At 39.3% G+C, this 18,043-nt stretch overlaps 1 protein-coding gene across 1 annotated transcript in view; it reads left to right on the top strand.

Annotated features, from left to right (window-relative positions):
• The first annotated feature begins 284 nt into the window (after positions 1–284).
• The window catches only part of Gfral (GDNF family receptor alpha like), a 45,561-nt gene continuing 27,802 nt past the window's right edge, over positions 285–18,043 (top strand). The window contains 4 exon segments of the mRNA XM_032910904.1: positions 285–502; positions 4,050–4,184; positions 6,875–7,027; positions 17,321–17,325. Coding sequence (XP_032766795.1) covers positions 364–502; positions 4,050–4,184; positions 6,875–7,027; positions 17,321–17,325 — 432 coding nt within the window. The 5' untranslated portion in view covers positions 285–363.

Genomic DNA, 18,043 nt, shown 5'->3' with positions numbered 1-18,043 from the left:
TCTCATTTGAATGTAACTTGGATTTGCAATGATTTTTTCTTGGTTGCCTTTGCTTCTTTTCTGTATCCTTAATTTGCTTATTTATAAGCAATTGACTTAATGAGAAAGAGTCATGAATAGGAGACTTCATGGTCAAATTTCTTGGAAGGCTGTTGCATTCGGGGGCAAAGCTTAGCGTTCCAGCTGAAGTGCTGAGAATGCATCATTTCCCCTGTTATTTGGTTTGCAAACTCTGGAGGAAGTGTAATATCCTGGGTTCACACGCTGAGGAAGGCAATTGAATTTGAACATAATTAGGAAAGTTCACAGCTGAAAACAAATTGGTGAGGAACCAGTGACATCAGAAGCTGACTTTAACTGAATATGCTCTTAGGAAGCAAAAGCAAAAACGGAAACATTTATTCAGGAATTTCAGTCGGGATGTTGGTCGGTGTCAGTTCATCTGCCTTTCTCCCAGGTGACCAGCTCCAGTTGGCCAACATGCTAGTGTTCATTTTCCTGGGTGAGTGAACTATGCTGCTAGTTCTGAATTTGTTGCGATCTTAACTCTTTGTAAACTGAGTGCTGCATCTAAGCTTATGGGAGTTATGTCATAAGAAATGCTAATTAATGTTACTAACTTGTACTTTGATATTATTTAATGCTTTTGAAAAAATGTATACTTACCTGCAGTCACTTTTTTTCTTACTCAATAGAAAAAGAAAAAGTGAGCCTTCATGGCTCATCGCGTTGCTCCTGGTACTGCAAAACAACCTAAATGACTTTGAACAATTTATTAAGATCTATGCAGTTCCTATATATGCAAGAATATCTTAAAATTAGAATTGTCCTATATATACGTATGTTAAGGGATGGCAAAGTTTTATCTGTTTAGCTTCGAAAGATTATAACAACTAGAGCTACACAAACCAACCATCTAATTTTCAACCTTAATAATCAGGATCAGCCGAGTTGGGCAAAGGTGCCGAGCTCTGCCTTACATGCTCTGCTTCTTGACTAACACTCAGGGCCTGCAGGTAAACTGTGGACTTCGCTCTCTTGGGTTGGGTTGGGTTGTTATAAGAGGTTGGTCCAAATCATTTTCACTTGCCAGGGAACCCACAAAAACCTACTTGGTAGATACATGATTGATGGAGGTTAATATTTTCTTCAGGATATGTTAGAGTCTATGTCTCAATTTCAGGATGAGGAATAATTGTGATCGTACTGGAAATTAATAAACAAAACCAGAATATTTTCTTTACTATTAGCTATAGCGGTTGATGAATGGGGCTAAATAAGAGCCAGGAAATAATGCAGGTTTATTCTAAATTACATTTTCTTTTTAAAAAAGGAAAAGCAAAATAAATCAAATCCAAGAGAATTAGCCGGGGAGTAAAGGATCCTTTGCACATTTTCAGTGTCTCTACGGAAATCCTTGTGTTGAGAGGTTTGCTTCTTCTCCTTACTGTGTTTCCTTGTTTCCTTATTAGTTTCTAGTATTTATGGCTTTGTTATAAAGATAAATCTGGGAGTTTTCTATTTTTTTGCAGCAATATATCAGATTACACAAACGATATCACTTCCTCCTCAAGGTTTTCAGGGAAAAGGCTGTGGCCGCTTCTTTCATCTTGTCTAAATCAACACAGAGACCAGGTTACATGAAAAAAGGGAAATTATTCCTACCATTATGAGGACTGAAAATCTCTGCACAGCTCTTGCTCAGCATCAAATAGTCACATTTTATGACAAAGCCAATTCCTGTTGCCCAAAGCCACAGCCAGGAGCAAGTAAGGCAGAGTAAGGAAGGAGAGAGCTGTGTTTTGGATTGTGCATGAGTACACAGACATACATGTAGGCAAGACGCTACTAACAAAGATAAAATACATTTTAAAAATCTTCAAAAGAGAAAACTACCAGTAAGCTAAACACATGGGCTGGTGTAGAAACTCAGGAAGTGGAATATATGGCCCAGTCGATGTTCTTGGGTTCTTCTTGGAAAATGGGCTTTGCAAAGAGGTAGTGCACTGATTTACTTAATGCTTTATTACTCTACATTGTCCCCAGGGATTCACAATTAACGCCCTCTTTTTGAAATAATAAAATGACTTGGCGCAAACAAAGCTTATAATTCATATTCTTGACTCTATTGTGATTCTCAAACTTTTTTATTAATTGACTAAGCAAGTGTCTGTTTTGCATGTTTGAAAAAAATTGATTCAATTGCAAAATATACTCAATTTGGATTGTTCTTTTCTTGATTGATTTTAGAAAACTTCTCTAAAAGTAACTTGTAAATATCTGGATGGCGTATCAATTATTTACATAGATCTTATCTATTAAGAGCTATATCCGATGTAAATCAACATATATTAGTTCGATACCCATAGCATGCATTTATATGTTGAGAATACAATCCTGAATGGCCCCTGTAAACTTGGTCAGTAAACCTAGAGAACATACAACAGGGAGAAAAATGATACACCCTTGGGATTTCTAAGCTCCTAGGGAGACCAAAGAGCAATGTGTGCAATTTTTGGCTGTAGAGAAAAGAAAATGTGAAGTTAAGGGTTCCTTGCAACATTAATAATGATCATGATCATTTAAAAGAGAATGTGGTAGCCTAGAGCACAAGAATTAGAGTGTTTACTGTAGACCAGAGAGTGGTCCGCCAAGGGGCAGAGAACACTGCAGAAAGCTGTGAGACTTCTAAATTGTATGTGATAAGGAGTATGAAAGCCATTTTATATGAGTCATTAAAGAGACATAGCAAATAAATGGCAGTACTGAAAGTGCACAGCTACGGTGACATAGGGGTCCCCACTGAGTCAAACAAACCAGAGAGCAGACAATTAGACAGAAAAGGATGTTCAAGGAGTAGCAAAGTGCAGAGGTACGAACTGCAGGAAGAGATCCGGGAGAGTGAAGTTGAGGATGCATTAAAAAGTCTTTCATGAATTTTTCCGATGCCTATATTAATGCCGTCGTTGCTGTCTTGTCTAGATCATGCACATAGAGAAAACAGCTTTTTTATCAGGCTTGGTGTTGAAACTATTAGGATTAAAGTATATATTACTGGATCCTTAGTCTAGATATGCTACGTCAAGCCGTGAGAGAAATGGGATTCTCCTTGAGAGTGGAAGAAAAAAGAACGAGAAAGATAGAACTTACACAGAGCACTAAGAAGGTAGCAGGGAGTTCTCCCTTTCCCTCTCCCTCTCCCCCTCTCCCCCTACCCATCTCCCTCCCCCTCCCCCTACCTCTCTCACTCTCCCTCCCCCTTTGCCTCCCGCTCCCCCTCTCTATGCTTGAATGACGTGGTTAACCATCAAAAGAACTAGGTAACCAGAGACTGACAGATGAGACAATCTTAAAAGTGTTGCATTTGCTGTTGTTAAGGAGGTGATTAGAAAGTAATTTAGGGGCCGTAGAGATGACTCAGGGGTTAAGAGTTCCTGCTGCTCTTTGTGAGGGTATAAGCTGAGTTCCCACAGCCCAGCTCCAGGGGATCTGACTCCCTCTTCTGGACTCCATGAGCACCTACACATGTGCGCATAAGTGCACGTGCACCTAAATTATAGTGGATATTGTTTTAGAGGTTGTTTTGGCGGAACAATAGGAATAAGAATATTGTTAAGTCGAGAAATAAATGGAAGGTGAGGAGCAGAGTAGTCAAATAATAATCATGTTTAAGAATCTTTTGGTTTGTAACTTTCAGGAGGGGCAGTTTCAAGACAGGGTTTCTCTGTGTAGCCCTGGATGTCCTGGAACCTACTCTGTAGACCAGGCTGGCCTCGAACACAAGGGTTAAAGACGTGCACTACCACCTCCCAGCATTGCCTAAGAATCTTAAGCAGCATAGCAACAAGCGAGGATCTGTAAGTGTTTCTGTGGTTTGTGGACTGAGAATTCTTTGGTTGTAGACCCAGGAATGGTAGAGCTCAGTCCAGGTCCAGTTGGGGGCATTTGTTTGTTTGTTTGTTTGCTTGAGAATCTTCCTCACTGATTTCCACAAACTGTAACATTGCAAACATGTTGTTTTCTTGTTATTGTTGTCACCGTTGTTCAAGCCGTGAGGCTAAGCTCGGAAAACGAATCCTCTTCCCAAACAAATGATTGTGCATACTTCACGCGGCAATGCTTGACTGATACAGACGGCTGTAAGCAGTCATGGAGATCAATGGAAGACGCCTGCCTTGTCTCAGGTAAACACCTCAATGTGTAAAGTCCATCCAAAAGATTTCTTTTTCCCAGAAAGCAATGAGACTTAATTATCTTCTAGAACCATAGGAGATAAATTATTTTTACTTTGAAAACCTCCTCTTCATCTTGATACTCACTTGACTCATTGTCAGTAAATTTCGTTGCAAAACACTACTCTTAATTATTAATGGACCCTTATATAATAACATTGAGAGTAGCTTTCCCAAAATTTGAAATTATTATTTTTCCCTACAAATCCTACAAGTATACTTCTCAGAACACGACTAAAGTTTTACGAATTAAAGTATCACTTTAATCGTATTAATTCATCCATGACGAAATAGAAAAGTATCTGTGATCAAAAAGTCTTATTTGTACATTTATAATATATTTTGCGTACTATTTTTATTCCCACTGTGTCGTGGACAAATTAAAATATTTTAAAAGCTCGTGTAGTGCAAACGTTCGAAGAGAGAGACGGGATTACAGCAAAGATTGTAGTAACTCCAAGAACATGTAAGAAGGGAGCAGGCAGAGGGAGGGAGATGAGAAAATGAAAACTCAGTCTCACCTCAGCCTGCGAGAGCAGACTTCCGGTCTAAGAGGAAGCAGCCAGAGGCCCAGTTGCTGAGCATTCTGGAGGTGCAGAAGATTAGTAACACTGGCTGCAGAGTCTGAGAGCTTTTAAGATTGATAGTTGGAAGGAGGAGCCCATGGTTTAGCCACATCCAGAAACTGCTTTTCCAGATAAAAAGTGCCGGGTGGGAGAGAAATGGAATTAGCTGATTTTTCAACCTCTGGGAGCAATGACAGGGTTAGCTGCTCTCATAATCCCACGAAATCTTGGGCCAGTTTTATGCCCCCAATTCTTTGTTTTGTTTTGTTGTTGTAGGAGGGCGGTCGGATAAGAGCGGTCTATCAATGTCCAGTATTTGTCAAACAGCAACAGAAGTCATCTAAATATTCGAGTAGCTGAGTTAATATCGATGAGAGTATTTTAGCGTTCTCTAAAAGCCAACCCTGCAATAGACCAATAAGTCTTGCTATGCCAAAGTCTTTTTAAAAATTATATTCTATATTATGATAAATTTAATTCTCTTTCTACTGTGATTATTGTAATTAAACATTTCATGAATATTGTACGACTTTAATGAGAGATTTAAAGGGGGAAATGACATGCTGCTTCTTCACTCGCTCCACCTATAAATATTTGATAATATACTGTTAGTGGCACTTACCTGTCCCCCACAGAGTGTTCTGGGCGAAGGCAGTGGCAATGTTCTAACTTTACCGGGATCTCCATCATCACGGCTGGAAGGATTCTACAGGATGTTCTAGAGAACTTCTCTTCTCTGCCTTGAGAGAGAACAGAAATATTTACATCCACAAGAGAACACAATTATCTAACCCAGTACCCATACATATGCTCAGTATAAAATATTTTAAGAGGTCAGAAGTTAATTTTAAAAAACTTATTTTTGATGATGAAATGTGTATTTTGTTAAGGCAACTTTAAATGTTGTATTAAAATATTACACTTAATATGTCATAAATTAGAATTAATTCATTATGTTAGTACATAAATCTGAGTAATTTGCAGTAAATTACAATATTTGAGAAAATACTTTATAAGTACAGCAGAGAGAAATATCTGCAAATATACAAATAAAATAGCTCAATTAGGTGTTTTTCAAAATTAGAAATGAAAAGAAGTTTAAGGTACAGGCAAGCTAGTTTTAAACCAGAAAATGAAATATTGGTAATTATAAATGACTTTTTTATTCAACATTGTTTATGAAACGCTTTATAAGTATTAGGAGAACTTTAACTTTTTATTAAAAATTGAGAATAAAAGTATAATGCCATATCGGGTTATGACAAAGGAGCAAACAAAACAGTTAATTTGACAGGATAGCTTAGACTAAGCTGTAGCCAAGTCACCCTGTGTAAGATCAGCTTTAATATTACTGAACAGCAAACATTGGTGCTCTACTATACGGGAACCTTACAAATCCTTGGCCATACCCGCTAGGGTCAGCTCCTGCATTCCACCGCCAACCTTCCCAAGAGGGATATAGTTTGGTAACTTATATAACAGGGCAATGGCCTACCACGCAGCAACATACCCAACCCTGGGTTCATTTTCTCTTCTTTTAAATCTTTATATATTTTAATTAAAATCTAATAATATCATTTTCCTCTTCCCTTTTCTTCCTCAAACTACACTCAAGTCCCCTCCCTCCTACTCTTTCAGTCCCCCTCCCAGTGTTGACTCAGCGTTTGGGGGACAAAAGACAGGACTTCTTTGGAGATCTCTGAGGAAATTAAGGACCAAGGGGCCTGGTACTTTGAGCATTGTCCCCATAACAAACTTAATATTCACATATTAAAATTCATCCCATAGCCAATACTATTTCCATTTATTGTTAAAAGTCTGGTACTTTGAGCATTGTCCCCATAACAAACTTAATATTCACATATTAAAATTCATCCCATAGCCAATACTATTTCCATTTATTGTTAAAAGTCTGGGAGGGGTGGTTACTTTTATGAAGAGTCTTTAGCAACAGAAGATAATCTCATGAAACTCATTGATTCCTTGGGCTGATGTATAAAAGTGCTTTAGGAAGAAGAAATAAAAATTTATAACCAGACTAATATCTTCAATGTCATATGTAATTATGAAATCCAGGTGACTCCTGCAAGATAAATAATTCACTGCCTTGTAACCTGAGTATCCAGTCTTTGGTGGAAAAACATTTTCAATTTAAAGAGTGTCTTTGTACTGATGATCTCCACTGTACAGTAAACAAAATTTTTGGAAAAAAGTGCGCCAATAAGACAGGTAATATTTGTTGATCCAACTCTTTATTTTAAACCTAAGCCCTCCTCAGCCAATGTCTGTTCATTTGTTGTATTTAAATTAATTAAATAATTAATTAATATTTGGTGATATGTCTGAGTTCAAGCAGGATATTGACATACTGTTATATTACTGATTCTCTTATCTAATGATGGCTGTTAGTAAACAGAATGTACATTCCTCTCTAGACTTGAGAACAGTATAGAAAGAATTGATACGCTCTCTTGCTTCAATTACTGGTCTAAATAGTCAGTATTACTCTCACACAATTCATCATGGGCTATTTAAAAATGTAAGTTTGTGTGTCTAATTTTATAGAATTGGCCTAGTTTTTGTGTCACGAGTGAGTTTTTTTTTGTTTATTTTCCATTTGATGTATTGATATTAGATATTGCTTGTTTTCTTAGTTTCTATGTGACTATGACTTCTGTCTCTGTAATATGCTTCTCTTAACATTTTCTGATTGTCTTTTTAAATATCTTTAAAAGTTGTACTGATATCTTCCTTTTCATTCATGCACTGATAGGTTGTCTCCTGTGTGCGTGCGTGCGTGCGTGCGTGCGTGTGCGCGCGCGCACGCGCATATGCATGAATGTGTGTGCTTTCTCATAAATTGGCCTTCATTTTCAACTTCCTTTTTTAATGGAAATGGAAGAATGCCCATCTGTAGATGAAATTGCCTGTAACAAACCCCTCCTTACATCAAGGCTCAGGGAACACTGAGGAAGAGAGAGGAGAAAGAATGTATATGAAGGAGGGTGGGAGGGAGAGCTGTGAAATGCTGTCCTCTGGACAAGACAGAGCTGATGCTCAAGTCAATGCACATCAGCTACGGGTGCCTGCTCAAGCCCCATACGAGACAAAGCCATTCGACAGCCCAGTATGAGTGCAGAGAAGCTCATGGAGTCCCACCCTAGCACAGGAGACATTGCCATTGGCTGGTTAGTAAGGGGTAGAGAATCACTTTGTTTGCAGATATTGATGCTGGTAGCTTGTCCAGATCCCAGCGGATGTTTCCATACCGATGTTCCAGAGAGCGTTAATCTGACTCCATGAGCTATCGGTGATACTAATAGAGAAGAGTGTATGAAGTCTGCAGTGAGACACGCTGGTAGGTCTTAGGGGAAGTTAGAGAAATGTGTAAGGGGTGGATATGATCAGAATATATTGTAAACATGTACCAAAATTTCAACGAATAAATAAAACATAGTATTTTATAATAATAAAACATAATACAAAAATAAGAAAAAGAATTGCCTTTGCACTCAGTTAAGGTAATCTTATAAGGAGCTTGGATGGCATAATTCTTTTTTACATTGAATAAATTTGTTTTTGACAATTTTTTTTTCTAAAAGGGAAAAAGCAGGGCACAAAGTAAAGCCAAGCTCCAGCAATGTAACTCACTCAGGGTCTGAGTCTGGGGTTTATTCACCTTCTGGCGTCCACAGAGCTTGAGAAGCTCCACATCACTGCCTTTGCCATCCTCAGGACACATAGCTCGCCTTGTAGCCTAGTTCCAACCCTACTGCTGTCTTTTGGTGGACATCCCATGATCCTAGCACCTCTAAAATGCTGGGATGTCTCCTGTAACTGAGGCAGAGCATCCACCGGGAGGCTCCTGGCTTCTCTTTAGGGATTTGGACCCTGTTACTTGGTGGCGAACCTCAGCTTTTCTTCATGGCCCCTGCAGTCCTCAGACCTCCACTTCAACTAAGGCTGAATTTTGACAAACAGCCTCCTGGATTCTCAACAAGACCCATCCTAGTCACATGGTGCCACGCCTTATCTTCAAAACAAAGAACCAAAACAAATATGTGGCAGTCTCTTACGCATTACCAAGCCCAGCTGCCAGCATGCTTCCCTGAGCTTCTGCGCACTGGCCCTGAAGAACAACTCAGAAGAGTGATGCTGGCCTCTTGTCGATTTTTCAGCCCTGGAATCCAGCATCTAATGCCCTAGGAAAGCAAAGGTTTCGCTTCAGCAGTGCTGCACTCCTGTTCATTGCATCCGATTTGTCAACTCCAGCTGAACAAAACCATAGCTTCTTTTTTTTTTTTTATTTTTCTATATTGGTGTTCCCCTTCCCATCCTCCCCACCTTGCCGCTTCTCCCCCCCAACAATCACATTCACTGGGGGTTCAGTCTTAGCAGGACCCAGGGCTTCCCCTTCCACTGGTGCTCTTACTAGGATATTCATTGCTACCTCATGAGGTCAGAGTCCAGGGTCAGTCCATGTATAGTCTTTAGGTAGTGGCTTAGTCCCTGGAAGCTCTGGTTGCTTGGCATTGTTGTACATATGGGGTCTCAAGCCCTTCAAGCTCTTCCAGTTCTTTCTCTGATTCCTTCAACGGGGGTTCTAGTCTCAGTTCAGTGGTTTGCTGCTGGCATTCGCCTCTGTATTTGCTGTATTCTGGCTGTGTCTCTCAGGAGCGATCTACATCCGGTTCCTGTCTGCCTGCACTTCTTTGCTTCATCCATCTTATCTAGTTTGGTGGCTGTATATGCATGGGCCACATGTGGGGCAGGCTCTGAATGGGTGTTCCTTCTGCCTCTGTTTTAAACTTTGCCTCCCTATTCCCTCCCAAGGGTATTCTTGTTCCCTTTTAAAGAAGGAGTGAAGCATTCGCATTTTGGTCATCCCTCTTGAGTTTCATGTATTCTGTGCATCTAGGGCAATTCAAGCATTTGGGCTAATAGCCACTTATCAATGAGTGCATACCATGTGTGTTTTTCTGTGATTGGAAAACCACAGCTTCTTAATTCAAACTGTAACACAAAGGGATCCAATGGAATCTTTGAGAGATCACGGACTTCTATCTGAAAGTTCACAAGCCACACTTTGTTGTCCGTGTTGCTCTCAGTAGCACCCGGCAAGCTCCCACAGAACACATCGCTAAGCTCTGAGTACTCAATGGCTTTCCCACCCCAAATTACAAAGGCTTCTATAATAATTCCCCAAACACATAATCAGATCCATCACATCAACATCCCACTCTCTGGAAACAATTTCTCTCCTCGTACGCTTTCTGCTGCTGTAGTAAATACAATAGCCAAAACCAACTTGGGGAAGAAAGGGTTTATTTGACTTATACTTTAGAGTCTATCACCAAAGAAAGCTCAAGGAAGGAACATAAAGGCAGGAAACAAAATAGAGTCCATGGAGGAGTTAGCCTTGCTTCCCATGGCTATCTCTACCTGCTTTGTTGGATAACCTAGGATTATCTCCCTTTGGATGGCACCAGTCGGCTGGACCTTCCCTCAGCAAACATTGTTGAAAGTGTCCTGTGAGGTTTGGTCTGTTGCTATAAATTGTGATGCACACTTCTACACCTATGTAGGTCTAGGCCCACGAGTGACTTCTCAAGTTTACAAGGTTTTGATGTACAGACCTTGTTCCTTGATTTAAAACTATTGGTTAAATAAAATTAGCCAATTGTATTTACAGCGAATTACTGGAGAATTAGAGGAAGGTGGATTTGGAGTAGCCTGGTTGAGCGAGAGACAGACAGACAGACAGACAGACAGACAGAGAGAGAGAGAGAGGAGGAGGAAGAACGAGAGAGAGAAGGAAGCCACCATGAGGGGGGAGGAGCCATGAGCACGTGGATAGGAGAAACAGCACGTATCTGGGACACCTCTGAGGAGGTAGTCAGGCCAACAGAAGAGTAGTTAGGGGTTACCACCCACCAGTAATTGTCAAAGCCAAATAAAATAGCCATAGTCTGAGTCCATTTTTTGTAAGCTAGTCAGGGATAAGCTTAAATTGGTTGTAGTACAGTGTCACAAAAACTTCCCTATCGACTTTTCTGATGGAGACATTTCTCTCTTTTCCTAGAAGGCCGTGGCTTGTGTCAGGTTGACAGAAACTATTCCGCACCGGTGTATTCTGATTACTGTACCCTCCACACCATCTAATCAATCTCTATTCCATCCTATTAGCCCCCTCCCTGAGTTTCTTTCTTCCATTCACTTTCTTTTCCCCTTCTTTTCTTACTTGCTTTTTCTTCCCCTATTGAGTTTAACCAGGGCCATTTATGTAACCATGGGCTGGAAACCATTTATTGGAGCCTCTGCTCAACATGGAGCCACAACTGAAGACCATGACTTACCGCTCCCACAGTCCATCGTTAGCCAGGAGTTCAGCAGGGGGTGGTAACCCCTGAATACCTCACCATTCATGACCGACTGTTGACAAGCTCAGTGTTATGTAGGCTCACTGTAGACTGCACTCTCTCTTATTTTTTTAAAGATTTATTCATTTATTATATATAAGTACACTGTAGCTGTCTTCAGACACACCAGAAGAGGGCATCGGATCTCTTTACAGATGGTTGTGAGCCACCATGTGGTTGCTGGGAATTGAACTCAGGACCTCTGGAAGAGCAGTCAGTGCTCTTAACCGCGGAGCCATCTCTCCAGCCCATAGACAGCACTCTTATGAAATCATATTTTCAGGGGCTGTGCCATTCCCCAAAGGCAGTATTTCATAGCACTTCTCCACGTCTCTGGTTTGTACACTCTTTCTCCTCTCTCTTCCAAATGTTCCTTAAGGCTTAGTGGGAAGGATATGAATGTCCTATTTAGGGATGAACACTTAACTGTCACTTGTTCTCAATGACTTAAGCAGCTGCCAATCTCTGCAGTCAGTCATGACTGTTCTTAGAAAGAGCAGTTTCTGAAAATTAGAGATGAGAGTCCTGTCTGGGAATATAAACAAACATTTGATAATCACTGATTTGCAGTTTCCTTTTTTTTTCTCATACAAACATTCAATATTGTGATTTTTCCCCCTAAGCACTATCTTAGCTGCAACTACAGATTCTAATGTGCTGTTTATAAAAGTTTAGTCTTTTCAAACTATTCCTCTCTTCCTTTCCGTTACTCCTTTAATGGACAGTTCATTATGAAGGTTTTAAGTTCTCAGATACCTGAGATTTTCAAGATACTTTTCTTGTTGAGTTCTAGTTTAATCCTCAGTACCCTATTTCAGATTATCTTAATCGCTAACTAAAGGGGAAAATGCCAAGTAGCCCTTGCACACCATGCTGTGTTCTACCAGAGAGCCATGCACTCATCTGCATTGAGCCTGAACAGAGAGTACTTGACATCATAGCGGAGGAAATAATTGTGACTTCAAACACTTTATAGAATGGGGAGAAGGAAGGTGAACTGGGCTCACTGGGGAGGGAAAATGAAATGGCTGTTGTAAGCAGAGGTAATAAAATGAAGCAGCAAACATTTGAGGAACAACAGATCCTTTGTTGTGCTGGATGGGGGAGCATCAGCAAGATCACGCAAGAAAGAAACCAGATGCTAGAAAGCGAGGAAACCGAACCGGTCTTTCGAAGAGATTAGATTTAATGCTTTGCTGTACGGAGCTGTTGTGTACTTAACAGATAAATGCAGAACTGTCCTTTCAAAAAGAAAAGGTCACGTCTGGGAGATTAGCAGAGAATGTAAAGGAAAAAATGTGAGAAGTCACATGTTTAAACTTACGGGGGGTGACACAATTTCAAGCTAGCGCAGTAGTTCTGAGAATTATGAGATATACTTCAGTGGGATTATCCATCATAATCATGAAGACTTGGTGAACAGCTGGCCTTGAGGATGGCACCATATAAAAATTATGAAGAACAGTACTTTCTAGAAAAATCTTACAATTTAATTGAAGAACCCACAAGTTGTCAAGTTGGTGAAGAACTATTGGGGACAAGTGGATTCTCATTATTCTAACATCCACCCTCTGCAGCCAATTTTTCTTCCCTCCTTCTTCCCAGTCCTTGTCCTTTCCCTTCTTTCTTTTAGCAATAGGAAGGAAGACTATGAATTATCACATTTGAAAAGCCAGAAGGAAGAAGACAAGGAAAGTAGTAAATATTTACAGATGTGGGAGCAAATCAGTTCAACAGGGAGCAAAAATGATATTAGTTCACTAATTAGTGTCTTCCTTCCTTGTGTTAGGTTACCAGTAGAATGAGTTGCAATAATTTGAAACATTTATTCAAATAGAAACTCATTTTTTTTCAAGACAGTAAACTCTTAACTTAGTAACCATCTTCACTCCATTTCCACACAATAGCATCAGGTAGCATGGACAGGCAAATTCATAGAGGTTGAAAGCATTTCACATGCAAAGACCATTTTCACAGAGCAGAAATTCACTTAAAATTACATTGTGGACTATGGGCAAACCAGGCAACAGAACCGTTCTATCCGATGGCCTGAAGGTGCAGGCCTAAATGGTCTCTCAAGTTCATTTCATTACGACTACTTGAAGGCTGCAGTTTCAAAGAGCCCCTAACAGACTGCCTACAACTCTCTTAGAGAGAAAAAGTTCATGACAACTGCCATCCCACCATTCGATCTAGTTCAGTCCCAGCACTCTCCACGCAACCTTTGATCACACTGCAGAGAAAACAACAACAACAACAAAACAAACAACAAAAGCCAATGACCTCTTTCTCCTTCCCTGGCATCACCAAAACATTCCCCAGTACACACACAACTGCATTTTTAAGTTTGGGCAATTTTGATAATGCCAAAGATTCCAGAATAGTACTTGAAACTTAACATACTATCATGAATTTTATTATGTAAATATTTCTCAAAAAAGTTTGAACATTAAAATCATATGTTCATTCATAAAATAGTTATGATTCAGTTAATATAGACATACTTTGGGCCCTGGTGCACATGGACTTAAAGCTGAGTAAAGCAGTTTAGTGGCTAACGTCATAAAATAAAGTAGACATTCATTAGCATTATGTAATTTAACCTGGTTTATTTCATATCTGTATATTCATAGTCATAGCTAGTGTAGACTAGTAAAGAGGTCGATATTTAAGCAAATGTAAAGCTTATTAAAATATTTAATGACTGATATGAGGAACTAATTACACAGGGACAGCCTTCATTTACATATATTTCAATGTGCACACCCAAGCTACCAGCCAACACGGTCCCTATTCTTATTAAAGGATGTGATTTATAGCAATTCGTGGTGTGCTCTTACTTGAAAAAAATGTTTACATACTACGATAATGTGTGTTTCAAAGCGCATTCCATAGTTATGACTACGGACAGGCTTTATGCTGTAAGTAAATTGTAAGCGAACATCTTCATAGCCTGAAGTTAGCTATATTGTGATTATCTTGTAGACCTATGAAGTTAACTATGAAAAGATGAAAATGTGAAGGACACTTATGTAATAATTAATTAATTACCTCAGAGGAAGACAAATGTTTTAGAAACAGACCCCAGAGCCTATGCTAACCCAGAGCTTTACAGTGAAGTTGTATTTCTCCTCTTCTTTCTATGGAGTGAACATAATATGGGTTAGTGGCTTTATGTAGACTAAAATAACCTCCAAAGGGTGAAAATTGCTAATTGAGAATGGCAAAATAGTAATTTACTTTATTAATATATAAAAGCAAAGTATAAATTCTAAAATAAGTATATATTTTAATTTACCCTGTCTTACTTCATGTGCATGTATGTGGATGGATAAATAGTGTATATGTGGAAGTAAAGTTATGTGAGGAACTAAGGGAATTAGGAAGAAAAAATACTCCTAAACTTTGTAAGGGGAGAAATAAAAAAAACATCTGAGAGACCCTAAGTAAAGACACTTTTCCAGAAGATGATGGAATTCATAAAAAATTCTATGAGAAACAATATATTAAATTTACACATTTAAGTTAATAAAAATGTGTGTCAGTTATCAAAGTGTAATGTAGATGAGTAAATGAAGACAAGAAAAACCTCAGTAATAATGTTATGTATATCCACAATCAAAACTTTTTATCTCCATTTTCCTGAATTACAGATCATTTGAAATTCATCCCTTGAAATAATTTTCCAATATTTTTGAAAGTAAAATACTACAAAATGTATGTAAAGAGTTTATGAATACATGAAGAGCAAAAGAACTTAATCTTGAACCATTCTTTTACTCTGTTCATAGAAGACTCACCACTGCCCTCCAATCTGGCGCCGAGGTCAAACGTTCCCCGATGGTTCCCAAGGAGAGATTCGTCTTCACTGGCTGTAAGGAAGGCTGACTGCGTCGCAGCTGCAGAGGCCTGCCAGGGATCGGAGCACTGCGCACTGCTCCACGAGAACTTTAAGAACGCCTGTGGCACAGGAACCGCTCAGTGTCGCACTCTTAGCGGCCGACTGAAGTGTATGGGCCTAAGACAGAGCCTGAAACGGACGGTCCTGTGGGAGTGTCAGTGCGGTCTCCCCTTAGAAAAAGACTGCGTTCAGATTAGGAAAAGCCTGTTTGGAGACATTTGCATACAGGATGCTCAAATGGAACAAATTCCCACCTTCAGTCAAGACAACCAAGATGGATTCAAGGAGGACGTGGCTTCAGGTTGGTATTTAAAGGAGGAATTGAGAAACATTAAATAGAGCAATAAGAGTTAACTAAAGAATATTTAATTTCTGATTCTATTTGTCATCTCTTCCTAGAAGGTTATTATTCAATTCCTCTTGGAAATTAAATGTTTGTAAACCTCCATACCATGAAAATGGACAAAGTACCCTTCAGGAAAAATGAAGCAATGTGAACTTAATACTTTGTCATATTGCCAATTTTTCATTTATTCATTGTACAAACAGTTAAGAAACATTTACAGTGTGTTAGGTCTATGTAGTGATAGAAGGAAATCTGTTCTTCATTGACAGCAATTGCTGTTTTAGGGACATTTTAGGGACAGGTGTCATGATGCATGCCTTTAATCCCAGTGCTCGGGAGACAGAAGCAGGTGAATTTCTGTGAGTTTGAGGCCAGCCTTGTCTACATATTGAGTTCCAGTAAAGCCAGAGCTACACGGTGAGACCCTACCTTGAAAAAGGAGAGAGAGAGAGAGAGAGGGAGAGAGAGAGAGAGAGAGAGAGAGAGAGAGAGAGAGAGAGAGAGAGAGAGAGAGAGCCTCTAATTCCCCATAATACATTCTAAACCCTTGAGATAAAGAGCAAATTACACAAGCAAAATCATAGCTCTCCAGGTTCTTACAGTCTCGAGTAAGGAGTTTCCCATGCCATTTTCCTAAAAGAACATTGCAAAACAGGCTTGCATGCACGCATGCCCTGAGAAAATTGCTTAGCAGGGAGTCCCTGGAAACAAACACAGGATTTAATGGGGAAGCTGAAATGCAATCTGACTGCTAAAAGAAATTGGGTGTTTGCACAGAACACTGTGGACTTGCAGAGTTCCCTTCTATTATTGCAAGAGACTGATCCTTTGTCCTCCTCTTGAGGATCTCTAAGGGATATGAGTGATGGCCCAGGTGAGTCACTGACCTGCTGGGTAAACACAATACCTGGAAGATTATGTGTAAAGGTAAGCTCTCACTCAATGGTACTCACGACTGTTACACGACTGTAACGATTGTGTGGCAAAAGCATGTTGGATGATGGACCGATTAAAAAAATTTTAGATTCTGGATATATATTGACATTCATGAGTCACATGAGTAAGAGTTAAAGTTGATCCTACAGATTTTCCAGGCTTTTTATTTTGTTTAGTTTTGCTTTGTTTGTTTGTTTGTTTGGGGGGGTTGTTTTGGGTTTGTGTTTTGTTCGTTTGGTTGGTTGGTTTGGGTTGGGTTTTTTTGTCACTGTCTCCAATGATACATTTGTCATTCTTTCAGTAATATAAACAGCTCCTGGAAGAAAAGAACAGAGAATCCCAGATCCAATATGTACATTTTTGAGTCTCTAATGTTTACTAGATATGCAAATGATGATCTCAAGTACTAAGTGTGAACTTTATATGTGATTCCATGTATGGTGCAGAGACATGAGATTTGCATAGAAGATGTAAATTGAGGGGAAGGGATCACTCATTTATAAATTATAAGTCTATTGGACTACTCAAGATTATTACAAAGTTCATGGTGTCTTTGGCCAGAATGGTAGCAGGGTCAAATGATAACAAATTTCGAGCTGTCAATGCAAGAAAAATGCAGGAGTTTATACAATCGATAAAAACTCCGTTGCCTGACTCCACACAGAGAAAAAATAGCCATCCACAGCAAAGCAGGGTAGAGAAGAGCCAAGCTCCAGTACCCAAACTCATCTCTCCTTCATGGGTAATTCTTGCAGTTGTCTTTGAGGATCTCGTTTACATTAAATACCAGTAGAAAAGCAGGCTTCTGTTATACTTAATTCAATTTATCATCTTATAAAATAAATCTATTGGCTTACTGTAAGCATATTTTATGAGATTATGACATTTAAATCAAAATATTCAAAAGTTGTTAGCTCCAGATTCTGTCATATTAAGGAAGAGAGGACAAATGGGAGTGATTCTGACCCAAATTTAGAAATGTTTTGTCATTTTTGATGTGTCTGTCTATGACTGTAAAACTCCACTGAAGGTCTGATTGGCGCACAATTGTTTATCCCCAGAACATACTATCTTTTAACTACTTTTCAAAAAGGAACCCACTGTTTAAAATACACTCTTGGAAAAGTATATGCATATATACGTATACAAATATAACATATATACATCTAAAATGACATGAGGTTGGGATTTAATATACAGATAGTTTATTGTACTGTATTATATACAGCATACAAAAATAGTATACTATCTGAGATGAAATTCATTTTTTATACTAAAAACAGTGACTTGGTTGTTTCTACTCAGGCTGAGAACAAAGCCCCATAGACTAAATGGCCTTGAGGGAAGAAGCTCTCAGTTTGGAAGCAGAAAGCTCAGATTGCCCTGTAGGGTCTCCTCTGGATGGAATTTTCTTCCTTTCTGGTCTCTTGCTATGACATTATATGATATCTCCCTCCCTCTCTTCTCTCTCTCTCTCTCTCTCTCTCTCTCTCTCTCTCTCTCTCTCTCTCTCTCCCTCCCTCTCCCCCTCTCTTTGTTATTTTGAGACAGGGTCTCACTATGTAGCTCTGGCTATCCTGGAAATCACCGTGTAGACCAGGTTTGCCTTAAACTCAAGATTGGCCTGAACTGACACCCAACCC

The sequence above is a fragment of the Rattus rattus genome, chromosome 8 (assembly GCF_011064425.1).
Source record: "Rattus rattus isolate New Zealand chromosome 8, Rrattus_CSIRO_v1, whole genome shotgun sequence".
Lineage (NCBI taxonomy): Eukaryota > Metazoa > Chordata > Mammalia > Rodentia > Muridae > Rattus > Rattus rattus.
Note: the sequence above shows the minus strand (reverse complement) of the source record. Positions and strands in the feature narration are given on the sequence as shown.